Source organism: Protopterus annectens, chromosome 12.part0 (assembly GCF_019279795.1).
Source record: "Protopterus annectens isolate FY-2018-M chromosome 12.part0, PAN1.0, whole genome shotgun sequence".
NCBI classification, from domain to species: Eukaryota; Metazoa; Chordata; order Ceratodontiformes; family Protopteridae; genus Protopterus; species Protopterus annectens.
The window spans coordinates 1433604867-1433629409 of NC_056746.1; the positions used below are offsets into that span (position 1 = coordinate 1433604867).

General features: G+C 44.2%; 1 protein-coding gene across 1 annotated transcript in view; it reads left to right on the plus strand.

Moving 5' to 3' along the window:
• LOC122816294 (bifunctional arginine demethylase and lysyl-hydroxylase JMJD6-like) overlaps positions 1-24543 on the plus strand; it is a 358312-nt gene that overhangs the window by 331248 nt on the left and 2521 nt on the right. The window contains exon 3 of the mRNA XM_044089028.1: positions 4544-4830. Within this exon, the coding sequence (XP_043944963.1) occupies positions 4544-4830 (287 nt within the window). The remainder of the gene's footprint in view (positions 1-4543; positions 4831-24543) is intronic.

Consider the following 24543-nt stretch of genomic DNA (forward strand, 5'->3'; position numbering starts at 1 on the left):
TCTGCAAGTCAAGTAACTAAACGCACCTAGCACTGAGGTTTTGATGCCCTAAAAGGTTTTTGCAGGGCAGCAGTCATTGGATCTGTCATTAGAAGACATGCACGGCTTAAGGAACAACCCCTGCCAGACCATGTCAAATCTAAATTGTTGGATGCACCCTTGCACAAAGATAACTTATTTGGCACTAAGGCAGAAGCGGTCTTAAAGATGGAAGAAAAAGCAAAATCTATGCAAACAGTTAAAGATTTCTTACAGGTCCAGCCCCCTAGGGTTCAGCAGGCATTTTCCCTCCAAACACTGGTCCTTTCCTGGCATGAGTAAACATGCCCAGCCTAGGACCCGTGGAAACAGACCCCCCAGACAGCAGCCCCAGGGAATTCAGAGATCTAAGCAGTGGACTGCCTCCACTTCAAAACCAGGGAGTTCTAAGCCACCACCTTATGGTAAGACTTCACAATGACTCACCTCCTCCCGACCTCCCCTCTGCCCACCTTCACTTACTCCTAGGAGGAAAACTGTCCTTTCACTTAAGCACCTGGGACACCATTATCAGAGACCAATGGGTTCTGAACATTGTGTCTCAAGGATACAAATTCTCCTTCCACACCCTTACAACCCCAAAAGGGTTTCCAGATCTACCGCCAAATCTGTGGGCAAAGGCTCAAAAGCAAATCCATTTCCTGATCACTTTGAGGGCAGTAGAGCACGTTCCTGCAGAATAGATAGGCAAGGCTTCTACTCCAGACTTTTTTGGTGCCCAGAAAAGAGGGCACCTGGCGCCCCATCCTTGATCTATCCATTCTAAACACCTTCCTGGTGATCCCAAAATTCAAAATGCTCACCCTCTAGCAGCTGCTGCCCATGTTCTCCGAGGATGCTTGGCTAGCCACCCTGAATTGAAAAGAGGACTACCTCCACATTCCTGTCAGGGAATTATGCAGAAAATATCTCCACTTCAAGGCAGGATCTCAACAATTTCAGTTCTCTGCATTTCCCTTTGCCTTATCTACTGCTCCCAGAGTTTTTACAAAATGCCTGGCCATTGCCTTTGCAGACAAAGAAATATTCAAATTTACCCCTACTTAGATGACTGTCTTATTCAGGCAGACAGTCAGGAAAAGCTGCTCAAACACTTGGCCTTTGTAAAAAGCCTACTAACCTCCCTAGGGTATATAATCAACGAAAATAAATCAAAACGGGTACCCACCCAAAGGAATAATCTTCCTGGGAGTGCATCTGGACACAGCATCCCAGATGGCATACTTTACTCCAGAGAAACAAATTTTTATTTCAGCCTACTTCTCTCAACTGGCCACTAGGCCCTAGCATTCTGCAAGGAAAATCCTGAAAGCTCTGGGGTTCATGGCATTTTGCATACTCCTCATTCTATATGCCAGACGGCATATGAGGAAACTTCAGTGATACCTAAAGAGCCTTTGGTGCCAACATTCTCAAGACCTGGAAAGTCTTCTAACTATAATTCCTTGCCTCAGAAAGAAATTTCTTTGGTGGGCAACAACATGATCCTACAACAAGGGACTGCCCTTCTCACACCCCGCCGCCCAGACACTCACCACAGACTCATCAGACTATGCTTGGGGTGCACACCTGGACGGCAGGTACATACAGGCCAATGAAGCCCACAGCAAATCCCCCAGCACTTAAATCAAAAAGAGGTGATGGTTGTGCTGCATGCCTTGATAGCTTTCAAACACCTTCTCTATCCAGGTTTCTCCTGATCAAAACGGACAGCACCACTGTGATGTGGTACATCAACAAGCATGGAGGGACTCGCTCCTACCCTCTATGCAGGCTGGCCATGACCCTTTGGCTCACAGCCTCTTTCATGCAACTACACCTGTTAACACAGTACCTGTCAGGCTCTCTCAACTCCCTGGCAGACCAATTAAGCAGAAACCTTTTGGACCCACACGAGTGGCAGCTCAACAAAAGTACCTTCTTCCTAATAACTCAGAAATCGGGAACCCCGAAGGTCATCGTCTGTCTCCCACACCAACCATCAGTTCAGCAAATTCTGCACCATTGAGCATAACTACATGGCTTGGAAAGTGGATGCCCTGTCCTCCCCCTGGGTCAACCTCTCGGTCTATGCCTTTCCACCCGTACCTCTCATCCCCAGGGTACTGCTCAAAATAAGGGAGGAAAAACCAAGGAACATTCTTATAGCTCCAGACTGGCCCCGACAGCACTGGTACCCCTTGCTGCACAGCCTGTGCCCGTTGCCTCCATAGCATCTTCAGAATTCCAAACCTCCTATCCTAGGGGGAAGGGGAATTCATCCATTCCCAATTGCAGACACTCAGTTTGGCAGCTTGGCTTATTCCTTAACCCCGAACCAATCTGCCATCTTCAGTAAACAGGTTCTGGATGTTGTCCATGAGGCCAGATGCCCTAGAACCAGAAAGTCTTATGCAGATAAATGGTAATGTTCTGCACCTGGATCCAGGCTAAGGGGACCAATACGGCACAGCCCTCCATCCCTCTGATCCTGGATTACTTAGCTGACCTACTACAAAGTGGTCTCTTTCTCCTCTATAAAAATTCATGCCACTGCTATTTCTGCTAATTTCCCCACTGAGCAGCCTCTTTTCTCACACCCTTTCATCAAACAGTTCCTCAGAGGGGCTAGCAACTTGAGACCCCCCAGAAAGGCACCAACACCAGCTTGGGACCTTAACTTTGTCTTGGAAAAGCTCACCCTGCCTCCTTTCGAACCAGTTTCTTCTGCAGAGCTAAAATGTCTCTCCTGGAAGACGGCCTTCCTTGTGGACATCACTTCAGCCAGAAGAGTCTCTAAGCTGCAAGCACTCATGGCTGTGGAACCCTTCATCTTCCATCCAGACCAGGTATCCCTCAGAACTAACCCATCCTTCATGCACAAAGTGGTGTCCAGTGTGGCTCTCAACCAATCCATTCATTTACCCACCTTCTTTCCTAATCCCCAGGACAAGGAGGAAAGTATTCTTCACTCTCTAGATGTGCACAGACAGTTCATATACTATCTGGACAGCACTAAACCCTTCAGAAATTCTGATCAATTGCTGGTCAGCTTTGGTACAGGGGCAGAAGGCAAAGCCATCTCCAAGCAAGCCATTTCCGAATGTATAGCACACTGCATCCATTTCTCCTACAAACAGTATGGTAAGCCTCCCCCCAAGGGGGTGAGGACACACTCCACCAGAGCAGCCTCCACCTCTGCAACTTTCCTCAGAGGAGTCCCCACCAGGGACATCCTAGAGGCTGCCACCTGAATATCTGTTCACACTTTTACCAAGCATTACCACCTGCCTCTCTTCAAATCCAGGGCAGGGTTTGCCTCCACAGTCTTGCAAGGCATCGTAGCCAGCACCTAGCTTCCTTGACTGCCTCCACCCATTTCTTCAGCTTTGGGAATCTACTGTGATGACTGCAACAGTGAAACACGAAGAACGTACTACACTTGTGTACACTTACCATAAATGTAGATGTTAGTGTATTCACTGTTGCAGTCCTGGTTTCCCTCCCTCCATCCCCCTTTTTTCTCCTTCTCCTTTTGTTACCATTCTTCCTTGTTCTCCTTTCCTTACAAGGGACATATTGGTATTTAATTTCCACTGGTGGGGTTCTTCCACCAGAACCTGGCCTTCTACTTTGGGGGCTCCTGACAGGTTATGGCAAGAAAAAGTAATGTAATGGCATCGGCTGCCTTAGTTTATACCACTGACGACCTGACATCAGTCCACAAGCGACAACAACCTACGCAGAAATACTAAGTCTCTGGTATTTGGGCCAGCCAAGGGCTACCCTTGCAGGGATAACCCAAATGTGATGACTGCAACAGTGAATACACTCTAACATCTACATTTATGGTAGGTGTACACAACTGTACTTTCCCCTTTCTTCCTCTTCCCATTTCCAGCCTAGCATTGATGTTTTCAGGGCACTAAGCTCCCCCTCTCAATTGTTATGAAAGCATGACCTGCTCCCAAACCACTCATTTTCTTCAGCTCTACTGGAACTAGTTTAACATTTTGGGAGCATAGAAGGCACCTTTAAGCTTTGAAAGCTGGCTGGCTGCTATTCTCTTGGCATGAAATAACAGATGTAGCGAAGACGGTGAGCATTTGAACATCTACTGTTATGGTGAAGTTTACGGTCTTCGTGGTCATAGTCAGGGATTGGTCTCTGTACACTACTGCTGTATTCATTTTTCCTTTATATTCCATTATTTGTTGGGGATGAACTGGTTAGCTCATGGGCTTGACATTCCATCCTGGTGTAGCACCCCCTGTCCCACAGTTAGCTGGAGTCGGACATGCAGGCTTCTGAGCTGGAGAGCTTCAGAAGAAGAATGCTGAATTGGAATGCAAAACTGTATGAGTCCAGTCACATAGCTCAACTGATAAATTAAGAATATGTGCTGTTTATGGTAAGTTGTGCTGTTACTTAATTTTTCTCATCTTAGCAGTTCAGATGTTATTTCCAGGTATTATTTTGGAAAATTATCAGAAGTCAGACAACTGTATAATCATTTTACTTGCAGATGGTTTGTTATGGGGCCTCCTCGATCAGGAACGGGAATTCACATTGATCCTCTGGGGACCAGTGCTTGGAATGCACTTGTCCAGGGTCATAAGCGTTGGTGCCTGTTTCCGACCAACACACCTCGAGAGTTGATAAAGGTCACAAGGGAGGAAGGTGGGAATCAGCAGGATGAGGCCATCACTTGGTTTAAAGTCATCTACCCTCGAACACAGTCACCCACATGGCCTGGGGACTACAAAGCTGTGGAGATTCTTCAGAAGCCAGGTGAAACTGTCTTTGTACCAGGTACCCATTTGTATTATTTTTTGCAGTCATATTTTTCTGAATTTCTAATGATTTTATTATTCTTGCTTTGACACTAATATATGCAGAAAAAAATGTACTCTGCCCTTCATAAGGTCTAAATGTGGCACTTAGATTGTCAAATTTATAATGTTTTTAAGCTTTCCACCTTGAAATACAGAAAAAAATATATAATTAGAGCAACTTCATATCCTCTGTTTAGAAGTTTGCCAGCTGCCTCCAAGTCTCATTCCTGAACCAGTTGAAGAGGATGTTAAGGATTTGTTTTCAGTATTTCGCAAGTTGAATCATAAGTTCATAGGAGATTACCAAGCTAATGGCTCAAGAACCCTTACAAGCCTAGCCGGTTTTACTCAGATTTTACACATTTTTCTTTCTATCCCTACGGGAAAGATAAGGGTCAGCAAGCTGGTTTTTACCTTTTTTTACAGACTGCCTCTGTCCATAAGGGGCATGGGCTCCAACCCAGGAGTGAGTTTGCAATTACTCATCCATCTGTCCAAATTGCGCTTGAAGATGGTCAGGGAAGGGCTCTGCTTTATGTGAATAGGAAACCTATTCCAGAGGAGGGGAATCTCTGGGACGCGCATCTGCCTGTCCAGCATGATCTGTTCATGTTGGAGATTAGGTTTAGATCTTTGGAGTGAGTAACCCTCATGCAGTTAGTTTTGCAAATATGTAAAATTTCCATCAGAGGTGGGTCAGTCACCGATCACATCTCAGTAATTGGTAGGAAACTGAATACAGTGATAAGGCTTTTAATCGATCCACATATGAGATGTTGGTTATACCCTGTAAGTTTGTGGTGAGAAACCTCTGAGTGCATTATTTTTCTGATGAGGGCTGAGTACAGTGATACTTTGACATCCTTCGATCTGGATGCCATGCCCTTATAAGCTGAGCCATGTAATAGGATTTCCTCATCACCATAGACACATAGTGGTCAAAGTTCAGATTACTATCAGAGTACCCAAATCTCTCACCGCTGGGTCCACTCTTAAAGGGGGGGGGTGCTGTCAGTGTTATAACTTGCAGTGGTATTTGATTTCGCAAAGGGTATTGGGCACTTCACATTTAGTTTGAAGCTGTGGCTCTGACACTAGTCATTAGTCTGTGTCAGACCTTTCTGTAGGATATCAGCATCATTTGGGGAGTCTGTGATTGGTTGACCAAGTTTTCTGATGACTGCAAGTGGGGAAAAAAGGCCATCTACATTTTCCTTGACATCTGAGAAGTGTATTTCAAACAGGATGGGGCCCAGCACTGACCCCTGTGGTACTCCACTGGTGACTGGCCTCTTACTGGACGAGGATTCCCTCACCTAACAGCATGTCCTATCTGTGCACCATGTGGCTATCCATATGGTGATGTAGAGGTTTATGCCAATTTTGGAAGTTTATCTGTAATACTCAAGTTGGGGTATTGTCAAATGCTTTGGCCTAGTCAAGGTAGGTGGTATGCACTGTCTAGCCCTCATCCCTGGCATTGGTGACCTTTTTAAAGTTGTTTACCAGATTGAGCAGGCAGGACATGCCTTTGACGAAGACAGACTGGGTTGGGTCTAGAGTCTGGAGATTTTCTATGTCATTCATCTGGTCTAGAATTATTGTTTCCATGGGTTGCTAGTTTCCAGGGACAGTTGATGGTCCCTCCTTGTGCAGAGGGATTGCTATTGCTGTCCTCCATTCTGCTGGGACTAAGCCTTTCTGGAGACTCTGGTTATTTAAACGTGGAGAGCAAGTGGGCTGCTAGGTCATGTTTCAAGCTATTTAAAAGGCACTCTGGGATTCTCTCAGGGCCCATTGAAGCTGTGTTTCTAGCTTTAGAGACTGCAGTGATGACCTTTTCCTTTGTGATATCAGGCTAAGGAATGGTGGGGGTGTTTTATGGAGAGTGAACAGACATGATGAGGTGAGTGAAATTTGAGCTGAATTTGTTGGCCAGCAAGTTTGCCATTTCTTCTAGCTGTAGTGCCATCTACAGCCAGCTCAGCACATTGTTGAGCATTTCCCTTAAGATTTTGGATATAACTAAAAAAGTCTTTGTGGTCATCTTTTGTTCGGGAGGTTGATATAGTCTCGTAATTGGCTTTTGAAGACTTGACTAGTTCTCTTAGTTGCCTGTTGAGACTAATGAGGGATTTTTTTCTCTGTTGTACTCCCTCCCACTTACTTCTAGAAAGGAATTTCTTCCTTCTGTTGTATAGCCTTTTTATGCAAGGGTCCACCAGGGTGGCTAGTTTTCTCAGCTAGACCTGGGTTCAGTTCGATCAGGTACTGCTATTTCTATGCAGTTAAGTGGTTGTACAGGGCTTTAGTGTATACTTCTGCATTGGCCTCCTCGTTTTGGGGATTGGAGGAGCCTTAAAAATTACCTATGCGATCACTTAATAGGAGGTAATTTGTGTTTGAAAAATTCTTTAGGGTTTTAAGGTTTGATGGGAGGACTAGTGTTAAATTTATTTCAAAGGAAACTGATTTATGATCCAGTCTTACCAATGAAGACCTCACACTGGGGGGGGGGGGTTTGCAATGCTCTCCCTTGTTTGTGAGTGCTGTGTCAAGTATTTTGAGCTGCTAGTTGGAGTTCAGACCAGCTGTTCCAGAGCATTTGTACTGACCAAGTCCAGGAATCTCTGAGCCTGCTTGTTAATGGTCGTAACAGGCTTCCCAGTTTATGGAGGGATAGCTAAAATCACCCATGAATATTGTGTTGGGCTGAATGCTAAGTGATTTTAAGTAACTTCAGGTATGCAGAGTTGTTTTCCTGGTTCATGGTTGGGATCTGTAGATAGCGATATGGTGAGGGATTTTGCCTATGGTCAGCTGTCTCAAGTTTCGCAATGTAACTACAAGTTTAACATTGTGTTTGTGTGTTTCAGGGTTAAGTGGTTGTCATTGTACGCAAGACGATTGCTACATTGCCTCACGATTCACGTGTCCACCAGGCTGTCCAGAGAGATTGCAGGAAAGTGCCTATACGTGGTTCAGGTTTTTTTATTGTGGGTTAAACCAGGGAGAAGAGTGTGGAGATTTAACTGAACTAGGATGATGGCACACTGAGAAAGAATGGGTGCTGTACTCAGTGTGAACTGCAGCTGTCCGGCAAGGTGATGCTGCTATGCAAACACCTGGGATGCAGGGAGAATGGGGAAGATTGCAGAGATGGTTATCCTAAAAGAAATGTTAACTTGATGGTGTTTGCGTCTGTACTGGGTGCTGCTAACCACCTCTGCACAGAGAGCATCCTAGGGACAAACACTGGGTTTACATAGAATCAGAAAAAGTTGTGCAACAAGCAAGGCCCACAGACCAATTAGGAAAATGCACAATAAGCATTCAGCCAGCAACCCCCAGCACATTTCTGCCATAAGAGTGCAATCAGAAAGCCCTATTAATGTAAAAATGCTGGTTTTAGAGCTCAAGTTCAAAGAAAACCACTCTATGTATATGCTACTGTCCTGTAGCAGACATACTGTAATTAAGTACTACAGTAGCAGTGGAAACAGTTCAGCTTTGAGACGTTTTTAAAGTGTGAGAAATGTAACTTAATACAGGATTTTTATAAAATACAGTGAAACTCAGCAGAAGTGCAAAATTATACTTGTTTTCGTTCTTTTAGCAGCTGATGGCTTTAGATGCAGCAGATTCACTGTAAATATCGGGCAAGCAGCCAAACCAAGAGCAGCTCTGAGGAATTGAAAAGAACAGAACAGATCCTGCTGATCTGTTCTTTGCCCAAGCCTGTTTCTGAGGTATGCTGTGCGTGTGAAACATGGTGGTGGTAAACTTAAGCAAATTAAAGGTTACCCCCTTTACGTGGGCCCCTCCCCCCTTTCCCTATTCTGATATAATTTCCTTCTTACGATGTGAAATCATGCATTCTTCTGTTAAAGTGCATTTTAAAATATACATAAATAACAGTAATTACCTTTTGTTTTTGAGTTAATAGCTCTTCAGGATGTGCAAAACATTTTCTTATTTAAATCCACACACGTCAATGCTGGGAGACTATTTTCACAATTTTAAAATAGAGTCTCTCCAAGCAGCAGAAATGCAGTTTTTATTTCATTTTCTTATCTGTGTCATACATGTGGAATAAGAGGTTCTCCAGTTCGGTCCTTGGCTGGGGTACCTTCTGTGCGGAGTCTGTATGTCCTCCCTGTGGTCGTGTGGGTTTCCTCTGGGTGCTCCGGTTTCCTCCTACATCCTAAAGACATGCTGTAGGTGGACTGGACACTCTAAATTGGCCCTAGGTGTGAGTGTGTGTGCCTTCTGTGGAAGGTTGGGTGCCGGCTAGCAACTCAACACCGTAAAATTCCTCTGCCAGTCATGAGCGGACAGATGATCCGCTGTGGCGACCCCTAACTGGGAAATCCCGAAAGAAGAAGAATCATGTTGCATGCAGAATACTGATGTCAAATAGGATCTCTGCAGACCCTTGGTGCTGCATGTGAATGCTCCACAATCATGTTTTTAGTAACAATGTTTTAGAAAAACACAAGCTGTCTAGCTTGACAATCAGTCTTGTTTGACCTTGTATATTTCAGTACCAGTAGCATTCCAACTCCCCAGCATTCCTTGTGACAACCCATGACTACCCATCACAACCTGGGAAGGTCAGAGCTTACATATACAGTGTGTTCTTTCTTGCTTTCAGAAACCAGTCTTCCTTTAACCCCTTCAGCACTTTCTTTACCTTCAGTCATCTGTTAATACACTTGCAGCTTGATATTAGAATGCAGTTGTGAAACACTCAGAACTGCAATAAGTATTTGTGGTTTGCATCTATACTACATATTTTTAATATGAGCAAATATTAAATAATTCGCCAAACATTTGTGAAGAAATTGTAAGTTAATATGCACTTTGTGTAGAATAGTCATGAGAGATGCATTTCCTTGGCATAATTTAGGTCCCATAGGTATGTTTTGGTCAGTTAGACTATCCAAAGATGTAGTAGGCATTTTTTGGCATGCATGAGATGTCGTCCATGGGTGTCTTGGGGCTCAAAAGCAACGTCCCGGCCTACCTTTTCTGACCTAGATCCCTACCCTTCCTTATTACCTTTTAACCTGTGTTCCTTCAAGGCCATCAGTTGACCAGTTTTCAGTCAACGTTGATCCAGTCAGGGTCATTACCCTCAACCTCGATGACACATCAGCACTAATGATCTTTATATTGATCGCTGTGGTAGTAGCCGTAGCTACATGGGTTATATCCTGCAGACCTCCCTCTTTACCTTTTTATTTTATTAAGTATTTTGTAAACAGAAACCAGTACTTTTAAGCTAGGAAAAATTATTTTCCTTGACTGTCTCATGACTTTTATGTACTTTTAAGTGGAAGCACACTTTTTTTTTTTATTTCTGAAGTTAAATGTTAATCAATTATTTTCCATCTTTCTCACCTTAGGGTTATGTCAGATCTGACTAGGTCCGATGCAGGTAATGTGGATGCAAAGCACAGGCTCCCCTCCTACCATAAACCCCTTCCACCCTCACATTTCCCCAGATCTTGTTTCTAACTTGAAGGTAGTTTGATGCAATGTAGAAGCTTATTTTTTCGGTGGTTGGTCTTCATTTTGACTATTAGATAAGTCTTTGTTCAGCCTAGTGTTATATTTTTCCCCTGATTTTATATTTTTGGGTTAAATTAGTCTGTGCTAGATCTGTGTGGTACTCTCCTTTTATTTAACTGGGTATTGAGTGCTTCTTGCCCCCTTCTAAAAAAAAAATCTCTTACTTAGCCTTTTAGTACTTTAAAATGTTCTGTGTATTAGATTTCTTTTGGTTGCAGTTTTTTGTTGAAAGCTCCATAGATTTTGCTGTGTAGTATAGTTTATTTTGTGAGTATGGCTGATGAGGTGACTGATTGATTCCAAAACATATTCTGCCTGCAGGCATAACATTCCTCCCCAAGATCCTCACATTAAATGTATCAACTGCATGGGGGCTTCATATTTGGAGGGAGACTGTGAGATTTGCTCATCCTTTGTGCAACAGGTTCTTTCTGACTTTCATTTAAAGTTAATACTTAGACCATTTCTCTGCCAGTGCAGGAGAATCGGCCTTCTCTCTATCAAGCTCTCCCCCTGTCAAGAAGACTTTGGAGAGACCCACAACAGATTGAAAGAGAGATCTAAGGAAACAGAAAAAGAGAAGGACAAGTCAAAAGTTACTTTCAAGAATTTGAGGAAAAGATCTCTGGATCTGACAGATTCCTCTGGGTTTGCTCTGAAAGTTGGCACTCTGTTGGACTATTCAGCTTCCTTTCCATAAGGTTTGACACTATTTGGCTTCATTCACCAATGCATCCAGTTGTTTTTGATTTATTTTTTCCTGGAGTCAACCCCTCCACAGCTGTGATCTCTTATCCTATGTTCAAAGGACCCTTCCATAGGTCCTCCAGTTCACTGTCTAGAAGCCTTTTAGAAGCAGATGGACAGGACGATGTAGAAATATTTGAGGATGCAGAATTAGATGGGGGGGGTCCTCCTTGCTCTCTCCATTTTGGGGACACCAGGAGTAAGCCCTTCACCCCCCATTTGGTTTCTCCTTGCCCGATCTAACCTTTAGATTGGATGGTATTGGATCTGAGCATTGACTTCAAGGTCCCTGTTTCGGAGCCTGTTGACTCCACAACTGTATCTTCACTTACTCTACTCTGGTGTGGGATCTTGGATGAGGGGAGATCTGGAGCCAAGAGCGCAGCGTTGGGGCATGGAGGTTGGGATAGATTTCAAAGATTGACTGATCTGTTTCTGTACGTGTCTCTCCTCAGCACTTTATAGCTTTGCTGTGGTGTCAACTAAAGATCTGATCCAGGCTGCGTCTTGCAATGGTTTCTTATCTGGGCTCTTTGATACTAAGAGTACTCCTTTTGGGATCAGCTTTGGCCTTCTAAGCATTTGAGAAGCCAGTTTTCTTTGAGAGAAGTTTACTTATCCTTGTTCAGATCTGTTCTTTCTCTCTCTCTGGTTTCTAGAGTCTCTTCCACATGGTGCTAGCCATGACAATGAAATCCTGAAAAGCACTGAATTTGCATTTGACGAGCATACAGTCCATTACAAATACATCCATGCATTGGTTGTTCAGATCAGCAGATGGCACATCTAGCACAGCAGGCAGTAGCGTTGTCATGCATTGATATCTCTGTTGGGATCAGAGGATGCTTCTCTGATTTTGCAGAGAATTTCAAAATGTTTTTAAAGCCTTTTTTTGTAATGGATTCACCATTTTTGGGCTCAAGGTTAAGGACACACTAATCAGGGGTGTACCAGACTGGAAAATACTGTGTATTGTTGGCATGTGCTTTTTTCACCTCTCAAAGGTCCTTTTCTCGAAACTAAAAAGCTTGGGAAGCAATTGTGGTCTTAAAAATCTCACGGTTTTGCAAAGGACTCACCTGGAGACAGTCCCCCCCCCCCACCACCGCCTCCGGGGCAGAGTGTAGGAATTAAATTGCACGTCACCCAAGAGGCAGAGGTGGACTGCAAAACTAGTTGATCTGATGCTGTCAGTGTCCTTACTCTTCACAAATGGGTTTAGGATCTGACCTCGGATCTGAGCTGGCAGCTATCAGAAAGATCCAGAGCTCAAGCTCCTCCCCTTCTCATAATTCCCTGCTATCTCTAATCCTCAGATCTCATTTGCCTCTGAAACGCTTCTGACATGGTCTTTTGAGCTCAAGCTATTCAGACTTTTGGGGATTTTTCTAGTTGGTTTCTCAAAGTATTGTACCCACAGATGTCTCCCCCTCAGATGGGTCCAGAGCCGCTGAGCAGGCACCGGCTTCTGAGGGTGTCTTCAGGCCTCAGCATTTCTATGTAAAATCGGCACCAGCTGCAAAAACAGACAAAAGCAACAAGGCTACAAAACTGACGCATGAGCCACATGCTTAGGCCTCTATGCCCAAAAAGCATATGATCAAAATGGCTGAAGACTTAATTACCTTGATCAGGCCCCCCCCCCCGATAAGAGGCCTAGGCAAGACACTGATTATGAATCTTCAGATCAGGTTTCTATTTCTTCTGGTTCCTCTTCTGATCAGGAATTTTCTATACCACCCTAGGAGGATTCAGATGCAGAGGAATCCATCCCATCTGCATCTCCTCCTGACGGATTATTCCTTTGGAGAAACCTTGCATACTTTGAGGGAACATTTTCATTGGGAGAGTCAAGATTTCTCAGAATCAAAAAAGAGGCTTGGGGATTTCCTCCTCCTTCCTCAGCATAGGCCTTTGGCCATACCTACTGTATTAGACATTTTTGTTGATGAGTTTTCGAAATCAAGCATGACTCCAGAGTCCCTACCTCCGGCTCCTAGCAAGCCAGACAGATATTACAGGGTTCCTGACTCACAAATTTTTATTCAAAAACCCTGCTGCTGACCCTCAAACTATCTCACAGGGTCCCAAAGGTGTAAAGGCCTCAACAGCTAAGAATCCTACTCCCTCTGATAGAGATTCCAGGGCGTTGGATAGATGGGGAAAGAAGGTTTATACGTCTGCAACCTTGACAATTAGGGCCTTAAACTGCCAGTTTCATATGCTTAAATATCAACAGCATGTTATGGGATTATTGAAACAGAAAATGATGTTGATTTCTGAATGTGTGGAAAATAAAGAATTAAAGGAATTATTGCATGCAGCAGAACAGGTTGGAAAGCATATTTTGCAATGTGGTTTTGATTCCTTGGAGGCCTCCTGCAGGGCCGCAGTTACTGGATCTGAGATTAGAAGGCATGTCTGGCTCAAGGAGCAAAATTTGCCTGATCATGTTAAAGCTAAATTGTTGGATGCACCTTTACAGCATGATACTCTGGTAGTAAGGCAGAAGAGATTTTAAATAAAATGGAAGACAAAGCGAAGTCTATGCAAACTGTAAAAGACTTACAAGTGCAGCCACCAAGATTCAGTAGACACTGGCCTGCAAAAAATTGGTCCTTTCCTGTGTCCGACAGAGCTTCACGGGGCAAATCCCGGCACTCAAAAGGCTCTAGATACCAATCACAGGGTTCTTACAGGTCAAAGCAATGGGGTGCCTCTACCTCCAAATCTGGAGGAAATCAAGCACAACCCTACAGTAAGCAGTCTCAATGACTTCCCTCTGCCATCACCAAGCACATATCTTTTGGCAGCCCCCTTAGGGAGGAAAACTAGCACTTCATGCTCAAAATTGGCAGTTAATAACCCAGGACAAGTGGGTATTAAACATAGTATCCCAGGGATACAGATTTCATTTCCATACCTTGCCAATTCCAAATGGTTGGCCAGATCTTCCACAAAGTCAATGGGCAGAGGCACAGAAACAAGTTACGTCCCTTGTGGATATGGGGTCTATTCAGCCAGTACCAGAACAGGAAAAAGGACAAGGGTTTTACTCAAGTCTGTTCTTGGTACCCAGAAAAGACCATGCCTGGCGCCCAATACTGGATTTATCGATTTTGAACACATTCTTGGACATACCAAAATTCAAAATGCTAACTTTGCAGCAGCTTCTACCCATGTTGGGCAAGAACGCTTGGCTAGTGACTCCTAGACTTAAGAGGCATACCTGCATATCCCAGTAAGGGAATCGTGCAGAAGATACCTCCGCTTCAAGGCTGGTTTTATGCATTGCCAATTCTCTGCACTGCCCTTTGGCTTATCTACTGCGCCCAGGGTCTTTACAAAGTGCCTGGCACCAGTAATTGCAGTTTGCAGACAAAGAAGCGTGCAAATATATCCTTACTTGGATGACTCTCTCATTCAAGCAGAAAACAAGGACCTTCTTCAACATCTGGCGTTTGTGAAAAGGCTTCTAACATGCCTAGGGTACACAATAAACAAAAAGAAATCACAACTGGTACCCTCTCAAAAGATTACATTCCTGGGTGCAAGCTTGAATACAACTGCCCAGATGGCTTACCTTACGCCAGACAAAGGCAATTGACTATTTACTTCAAACAGATGGCAACAAAAACCCAGTTATCTGCAAGACAAATTCTGCAGGCTTTGGGGTTCATGGCATCCTGCATTCTACTGATTCCATATGCAAGGCTGCATATGAGGAAACTACAGTGGTACCTAAAAAGTTTATGGAGTCAACATTGTCACAGTCTGGAAACAATAATTCCTTTCATTCCCTGCCTACAACAGGAGTTTCTTTGGTGGGCAGAGACATGTCACCAGAACTCGGGACGGTCTTTCACTCTACCCTCTGCCACCCAAACCCTAACTACAGACGTATCAGATTATGCTTGGGGGGCCCACCTGGCAGGGAGATGCATTCAGGGCATATGGAGCCCAAAACAAATGCATCTGCTTATCAACCAGAAAGAGATGTTAGCTGTTCAGAATGCCCTGACAGGCATTCAAGGACTTACTTCATCCAGGACATCTACTGATAGACGGACAACACCACAGTCATGTGGTATATAAACAAGCAAGGGGGCACACACTCGATACTCCCTTTGCAGATTAGCCATGGCACTGTGGGACACAGCTTTGACCTACCAAGTACATCTTCAAGCTTAATTCCTGCCAGGAAAACAAAACACTCTGGCAGACAATTTAAACAGAAATCTTATGGATCCTCAAGTGGAAACTGCATCCACAAGTCTTCAGCATGATAACAGAGAAATGGGGGAGCCCGGACATAGATCTATTTGCCTCTCCTCAAAATTATCAACTGGAAAGATTCTGCACAAGGACTCATCACAGACAAGCATGGAAAGTGGACGCTCTATCCTTCAGTTGGAAAAAACAATCCGTTTACACCTTTCCTCCTCTGCCTCTTCTACCCAAGGTCCTCCAAAAAGTCAGACGAGAAGTTAAAGATGATATTAATTGCCCCGGACTGGCCCCGCCAATACTGGTACCCAGTCCTAAGGAACTTGTCTCAATACCCAGCTTGGACCTTGCCTCAAAAACCACTACTGTCCCAGCAAAACAATCAGATCCTGCACAATCAACTACAGACTCTGAACCTGGCAGCATGGCTAATCCTGTAATCATACAAACGACACCTCTCAGTAAAGCTGTGATGGATGTCATTTTGGAAGCCAGAAGACCTAGTACTAGAAAATCTTATGTTGACAAAAGGAAGAGATTCTGTGCTTGGAATCAAGCACAAGGAACTGATACAGCAGAACCACATAATGTTTGTGTTTCACTGTTGCAGTCATTACTCTTGGGTTATCCTGCTGGCAGGCTACCCGCAGTCGGCCTGAATTCCAAAGTCCTGGTCTGGTGTCGGTTGCTGTCGCCCCTTCCCTGACATCAGTGCGCCAACAATTTTATTGCTTGTGGGAAGCAAATACCTCATAAGGATTTTCACTCTTACTGTATTCCTTGCCTAGGCCCTGACCACGACGTTGTTAGCTGTTGGTTTTGTGCTAGATTTAACCAACGCACTATTAAGCGTCGGTTCGATTTTGCATTTCATTACTTTGGCCGAAGGTTTAATTATATAATGCAGTCGGAACAGCTGACTACCTGAGTTTATAAAAAACGCTAGGACAAGGAAAAGGATAGGCATTTGAGGTCCAAAACCGTTAGGCCAGTCGCCGGTTCTCAGTGAGTCACTTTCACAGCCCCTGGTGCCCGCTACCTCAGAGCCACAGGCCGCTTCCGACTCCCATGTGGAGTCGACTGGGCCTCTGGATACTCAAGGTATTGGACACTCGGAAATCATTCCCTCAGATGGGTCCGGAGCCGCTGAGCAGGCATTGGCTTCTGAGGGTGTCTTCAGACCTACACAGTTGTGTTAAACCATCTTCAGCTTCAAAAACAAAGACTAAAGCAGCTCTAAAGACAAAGAAACAAGTACAGCATTCTCATACTCAGACTTCCATGCCTAAAATGGCCGAAGATCTAATTACTTTGATCAGGGGTTCCCATCCCCCTCCTGATAAGAGGCCTAGGCAAGAGACAGAATGATTCTTCTGATCAGGTTTATATTTCCTCTGATTCCTCTTCTGAACAGAATTATTCTATTCCTCTCTATTAAGATTCTGATGCTGAAGAATCCATTCCTTCAGCCTCTCCTCCTGAGGATTATTCTTTTGGAGAAACCCTGCATACCATGAGGGAGCATTTCGACTGCGAGGGCCAAGATTACTCAGAATCTAAGAAAAGGCTCAGAGACTTTCTGCTACTTCCTCAACACAGACCCCTTGCTATTCCACCTGTTCTAGACATTGTAGATGTATTTTCAGAGTCTGGCCTGTCCCCTGAGTCTTTACCCCCTGCACCTGCTAAGCTAGACAGATACTACAAGGTCCCAGATTCTCATAAATTCTTATAAAAACCCCACTGCTGACCCAGAAACTATATCTCAGGGTCCCAAAGGGGTCAAAGCTTCCACTGCAAAAAACCCTGTCCCCCTCTGATAGGGACTCTATGGCACTGGACAGATGGGGGGGGGGTTTACACTTCTGCTACCTTGGCTGTAAGGGCTTTAAATTGTCAGTTTCATGTGCTTAAATATGAACAATATTTAATGTCACTGCTTAAACAGAAAATGTTGACAAATTCTGAATGTTCAGAGCACAAGGAAATGCAGGATTTATTGCATGCAGCTGAACAAGTGGGAAAGCATACTTTGCAATGTGGTTATGTTTCACTGGAGGTCTCTTGTAGGGCCGCTGTTACAGGTTCTGTTATTAGAAGGCATGCTTGGTTAAAGGAACAGAATCTGCCTGATCATGTTGAAGCAAAATTATTAGATGCCCTATTACAGCATGATACTTTGTTTGGTGATAAAGCAGAAGAGTTGTTGAAGAAAATGGAGGATAAAGCGAAATACATGCAGACAGCTAAGGATTTCTTACAGGTACAGCCACCCAGATTTAGCAGGAACTGGCCTTCAAAAAATTGGTCCTTTCCAGTGTCAGACAGGGCACAGAGAGAGATGCCCCAGAGGCAGATCTCCGCTCCAAGGCTCATACAGGCCTAAACAATGGGGTGCTCCTACCTCCAAAAGCAGAGAAGACAAATCACAACCGTACAGGAAACAGTCCCAATGACTTTCCTCTACCAGATCCAAGCACTTTTCTTTTGGCAGCCCCCTTAGGGGGAAAACTAGCACTTTTTTCACCAAATTGGCAAATGATTACCCAAGACAAATGGGTCTTGAACATAGTGTCCCAAGGCTACAGGTTCCATTTTCACACCCCTTTTCACACCCTACCAAGGGCAAAAGGTATGCCAGACCTGCCACACAATCAGTGGGCAGAGGCACAAAAGCAAATTACAGCCCTCATGGACATGAGGGCCATTCAACAAGTACCACAACAAGAGCAGGGGCAAGGATTTTACTCCAGACTTTTCTTAGTGCCCAGAAAGGACAAAACCTGGAGACCAGTACTGGACCTGTCTATACTAAACATGTTTGTGGAGGTTCCAGAATTCAAGATGTTGACTCTACAGCAGCTCCTGCCCATGCTGGACAAGAAGGCTTGGCTCGTAACTTTGGACCTAAAAGAGGCATACCTGCATTTCCCATTCAGACAGTCTTGCAGAAGATACCTCAGATTCATAGCTGGCTCAATGCACTACCAATTCTCTGCACTGCCCTTCGGCTTATCTACTGCGCCCAGGGTCTTCACAAAATGCCTGGCACCAGTAATTGCATTTTGCAGACAACGGAATTCAAATATATCCCTACTTGGAAGACTGCCTTATTCAAGCAGAGAACAAAGATATTCTTCTAAAGCATCCGGCGTTTGTAAAAAGATTACTAATTTGCCTAGGGTACACAGTAAACGAAAAGAAATCAAAACTATTACCCTCTCAAGAGATAATATTCCTGGGTGCAAGGCTGCAAGCTTAAATACAACTGCCCAGATGGCTTATCTCACGCCAGACAAAGGCAACTGACTTCTTACTTGGCAACAAAGACCCAGTTATATGCAAGGAAATTCCTGCAGGGCTTGGGCTTCATGGCATCCTGCATTCTACTAATTCCATATGCCAGACTGCATATGAGGAAACTACAGTGGTATCTAAAAAGTGTTTGGACTCAGCATTGCCACAGTCTGGAGACAGTAATTACCCTCATTCCCTGCCTGCAAAACGAGTTTCGATGGTGGGCACAGGCCTGTCACCACAACAAGGGTCTGCCATTCACTTTACCCACAGCCAGACAGACACTGATAACAGATGCATCAGATTATGCCTGGGGGGCCCATATGGCAGGAAAATGTATTCAGGGCACATGGCCTGCAAGCCAGAAGCATCTTCACATCAATCAAAAAGAGATGCTAGCTGTTCAGAATGCCCTGACAGCTATCAAGGATCTACTTCATCCAGGACAGCTACTAATAAAGATGGACAATACTACGGTCATTTGGTACATAAACAAGCAGGGAGGCACACATTCCTACCCCCTTTGCAGACAAGCAATGACCTTATGGGACACAGCATTGACTTGTCAAGTTCACCTGCAAGCACAATTCCTGCCAGGAAAAACAAATACTCTGGTAGACGAACTAAGCAGAAACCTCATGGATCCCCACGAGTGGAAACTGGATCCACAAGTCTTCAGCATGATAACAAGGAAATGGGGATGCCCAGACATAGATCTATTTGCCTCCCCTTACAACTACCAATTAGAGATTTTGCACAAGGATTTATCACAAACAAGCATGGAGAGTCGACGCCCTATCCTTCAGCTGGAAAAATCGAACAGTATATGCTTTTCCTCCACTGCTTCTCCTTCCCAGGGTACTCCTAAAGGTCAGACAAGAGAAGCCAAAAATGATACTGATTGCACCAGACTGGCCACGCCAGCACTGGTACCCAATCCTAAAGAGCTTGTCTCAAGGTCCAACATGGATATTGCCTCAAACTTCTCACTTGCTGACCCAACAAAACAATCAGATCCTGCACAGCCAACTCAGAACCTTAAATCTGGCAGCATAGTGGATAATGTAGCCATTCAGAACACTCCTCTTTCAAAAGCTGTTATGGATGTTATCTTGGAGGCCAGGAGGCCCAGTACCAGAAAATCTTATGCAGAAAAATGGAAGAGATTCTGTGCTTGGAAACAGGAACGAGGCATTGACACTTACATACCAAATATCCCTCAGATTTTACAATACCTAACTGAGATGCTGGACCAAGGCCTTTCCTTTTCATCAATTAAGATTAATGCCTTTGCCATTTCAGCCCATTACAATACGGAACCACCTATCTTTTCTCATCCATTAATAAGGCAGTACCTCAGAGGGGCCAAAAACATCAGGCCTCCATGGAGAGCACCAATTCCGGCATGGGACCTCAATTATGTCTTGGAAAAACTCACACTGCCTCTTTAAGCCAGCCTCAACAGCTGATATAAAATTCTTATCCTGGAAAACAGCTCTGCTCCTAGCAATAACCTCTGCAAGACGAGTCTCTGAGTTACAAGCACTCATGGCTGTGGAACCTTGTATCATTTTTCATCCAGACAGGGTTTCTCTGAGGACAAACCCAACATTTATGCCTAAGGTGGTGTCCAGTGTGGCCCTCAACCAAACCATTCACTTGCCTACCTTTTATCCAAACCCACAGAACAAGGGTGAAAAAATTCTGCATTCTTTGGACATACACAGGCAGCTGCGCTTCTACTTGGACAGAACTAAAGCTTTCAGAAAGACTGAGCAACTATTAGTGTCATATGCTACAGGATCACAAGGAAAGGCCATCTAAAAACAGACTATTTCTAAATAGGCCATTGCATCCATTTCTGCTATTCACAGCATGGCAAATCAGTGCCTAAGGGCATTAGGCCTCATTCTACCAGAGCAGCAGCCACTTCAGCAGCCTTCCTCAAAGGAGTACCAACCAAAGACATCTTAGAGGCTACAACTTGGAGTTCAGTGCACACTTTTACAGAGCACTACCACTTACCTCTTTACTCTAAATCCAGAGCAGGCTGTGCCACTGCAGTTCTGCAGTGCCTCATAGCCTCTCCTAATTCTATTTAGTCCAGCCACCCATCCTCAGCTTTGGGATTTAACCTAAGAGTAATGACTGCAGCAGTGAAACATGATGAACATAGTACAGTTGTGTACCTACCATAAATGTAGATGTTCGAATGTATTCACTGTTGCAGTCCTGGTTACCCACCCACCATCCCCCTCTTTGCTGGGACTATTCTGTACTTCTCAACTCTATACAACCTATGTGGTGTATTTGCTTTTAGAAGAAGGAAATGTTTTTAGTAATATATGCATGGTTGTTTGGCATATTTTTATCTTTACAGCCTTCATATCTGGGGGCACCTGACATCTGGGGCAAGAAAAACTGAAGAAAATGGTGTCTGTTGCAACTTTTATACCCCTGGCGCACTGACGTCAGGGAATAGTAGACAGCAACCGACGCCGGACCAAGACTTTGGAACTCGGGCCGACTGCGGGTCACCTGCCAGCAGGATAACCCAAGTGTGTAATGACTGCAACAATGAATACACTCTAACATCTACATTTATGGTAGGTACACAACTGTACTTTCCTGACTCGCACAAATTCCTTTTCAAAAATCCCATTGCTGACCCTGAAACCATTTCTCAGGGTCCCAAGGGCATTAAGGCCTCTACTGCTAAAAATCCTACCCCTTCTGATAGAGATTCCAGGGCGCTGGATAGATAAGGTAAGAAGGTTTACATGTCTGCAACCCTGGCAATCAGGGCTTAATTTCATATGCTTAGATATCAACAGCATATCATGGGACTACTTAAACAGAAAATTATTTTAGTCTCTGACTGAGTAGAAAATAAAGATTTGCAGGATTTATTACATTCAGCTGAACAAGTTCGAAAACACACTTTGCAATGTGGTTTTGATTCCTTGGACGCATCTTGCATGTCTGCTGTAACTGGATTTGTGCTAAGAAGGCATGCTTGGCTCAAAGAGCAAACTCTGCCTGACCATGTTAAAGCAAAATTGTTGGATGTTCCTTTACAACAGGACCGTCTCTTTGGAAATGAGGCTGAAGAAGTGTTCAAAAAGATGGAAGATAAAGCTAAATCTGTGCAAACGGTGAAAGATTTCTTACAAGTGCAACCTCCAAGATTTAGTAGGCACTGGCCTACTAAAAACTGGTCCTTTCCAGTCCCCTCGAGAGCCGCTCAAGTCAAATGTAGACATTCCAACGGCTCCAGATTTCAGTCAAAAGGAACTTTTAGAACAAAACAATGGGGTGCTTCCACCTCCAAATCTGGAAGCAGCAAGGCACCTCCTTGTGGTATACAGTCTCAATGACTTCCCTCTACAATCACCAAGCACTTACCTTTTAGCCGCCCCTTTCGGGGGAAAACTGGCACTTCATGCACAAAACTGGCAACTCATTACCCAGGACAAATGAGTTTTAAATATAGTATCCCAGGGATGCTGAACATAATATCCAGAGGCTGTTACATTCCCTTTTCTCTGACACCTTCAAGTCCAAAGAGGAAACTCCCATTATTACCACCCAGTGATAGGGAGTATACAGTGCAGGAAGTTCAAAAACTTGTACAAAAAAGTCCCCCAAGAGGTTCTGACCGAGCAAAGTGGATTCTGAACTTATTCTTTCTTCTTTTTAGTGTCAAAAAGAAAGGGGGCCTGAGACCTATTCTGGACCTCAGCAACTTGAATAATTTCGTCAAGAAGTCAAAGTTCCATATTGTTACGGTTCAGTCCATTCTGCCACTTTTGCACAAGGATAATTGGATGTGCTCTGTGGATTTTCAAGATGCGTACTTTCATGTCAAGATAGACAGGTGCTCCAGAAGTCATTTGCGCTTCTGGCTGGGAGCCAGTCATTACCAGTTCAGAGTGCTGCCCTTTGGACTCACCACAGCCCCCTGGGTGTTTACCAAATGATTCCAAGTGTTTCCATACCTAGATGATTGGCTTCTTACTGCACCAACAAGGCATCTTCTACTACAGTTTAGAGACTTTCTAGTGAGAATCTTCAATCACCTGGGCATTACAATAAACCTGGCAAAATGGAGCTTGATGCCTGTCCAGAACCTAGAGTTCATAGCAACACAGTTGGACAACAACACAAGTGGCCTCTTTACCGATTCATCACATATTATTTGAAGACAACAGATTCAAGCTGTGTTAGATTTTCCTTCACCACCAGCATGGTTGGTTCTACAGGTTCTAGGGTCAATGGCAGCTGCAATCATGCTAGTTCCCTTAGCAAGGTTTTTTATGAGGGTTCTCCAGTGGACCATAGAGTTTCAATGGTCCATTCTTTGTCACTCACTGTCTGCTCCTGTCAAACTGTCGTTGATGTACACTGGTGGATACAGTCAAATGACCTGGCTATTTTTTCTCTTACCCTGCCATAACCACAGTGACCTAGAGATGAGAGCAGTCCTTGCATTGCAAGCCTTTCAGGACGTTCTACCTTTGGGGGCGATTGCAGTTCACGCAGACAATATGTCAGTAGTCTGGTACATCAGCAAACAAGGAGGAACCCATTCTTACACTTTGTGTAGGGAGGCCATGAGAGTTTGGGAACAGGCAATATCTTTGTCCCGTTTTTCTGATTGCAACACACATTCCAGGGGTTATCAGTGTTCTTGCAGACTCTGCAGGTCCATTCTGCTCCTCACGAGTGGTCCCTCAACCAGTCAGCAGCAAACGAGATATTCAGTCATTGGGGCCAGCCTTTTTGTGAACTTTTTGCCTCTCCCCTGAACTTCAAATGCAACCAGTATTTTGCTCAGATTCTCTTGAAGCGGGAGTCACTGAGGGATGCTGTAGTCCACGACTGACCCTAGGTCTCCTTTATGCTTGCCCTCCACTTCCGTTGATCCTGAAAGTCCTACAGATAGCCAGTAGGTTAAAGTGTTGAGTAATCCTCATTGCTCTTTTCTGGCCTTTCCAGGTGTGGCTCCACTTCCTTTGGTCTCGCCTCAAGTATCTGCCTTGGAATTTTGATCCTGTACATTATCTCATTTTTCACCCGTCAGAAAAACAGCTTCCCAAACTTCACTCCCTAAAACTGACTGCATGGTTTCTCCACATCCAGTAATTATAACAAAGTCCAGGCTCACCCGCTCCATCTGTGACATTATCCTGGCCTTTCAGAGGGCTTCCACTAAGAACAACAAGTGGAAGAGGTTCACAATTTGGGTATCAAAGGAGAATATTGGTCCTTTCTCAGCATCCACCGTATCAATTCTCCTTTTTCTTAACATTGTTTTTCAGGAAGTAGCCAGTTTCTCCATCATCAAACTTCACCTTGCTACTATATCCAATCTTCATGTTGGGAAGAGGGCGTCGTCTCTCTCTCTCTTCCCAAATTATATAAAGCTTTCATGAAGAGTATTTTTCCTCTTAGATTCCCAGTGAAAGATCCTTCTCCCCCTTAGGATCTCACATTGGTACTGCAAGGTCTTACCCAGAAGTCCTTTGAGCCATCTGGTTCTTGTGACGTGAAATTTCTGTTTTGGAAAGCAATCTTTTTGATAGCTATTACTTCCACTAAGAGAATATCAGAGCTTCAAGCTTTGTCAGCCAAACCTCGTTACACCTTTTTTTATATAAAGATAGGGGGTATCCTTAAGAACAAATCTGTTCTTCGTGCCTAAGGTGGCCATGGAGTCTAACATTAACCAATCCATTCAATTACTAGTTTTCTTCCCCAGTTTTTCAAACAAAGATGAATATATTTTGCAACTCCTAGATGTTCACAGGCAACTATGTTTCTACCTCCACAGGACAAAGAGGCA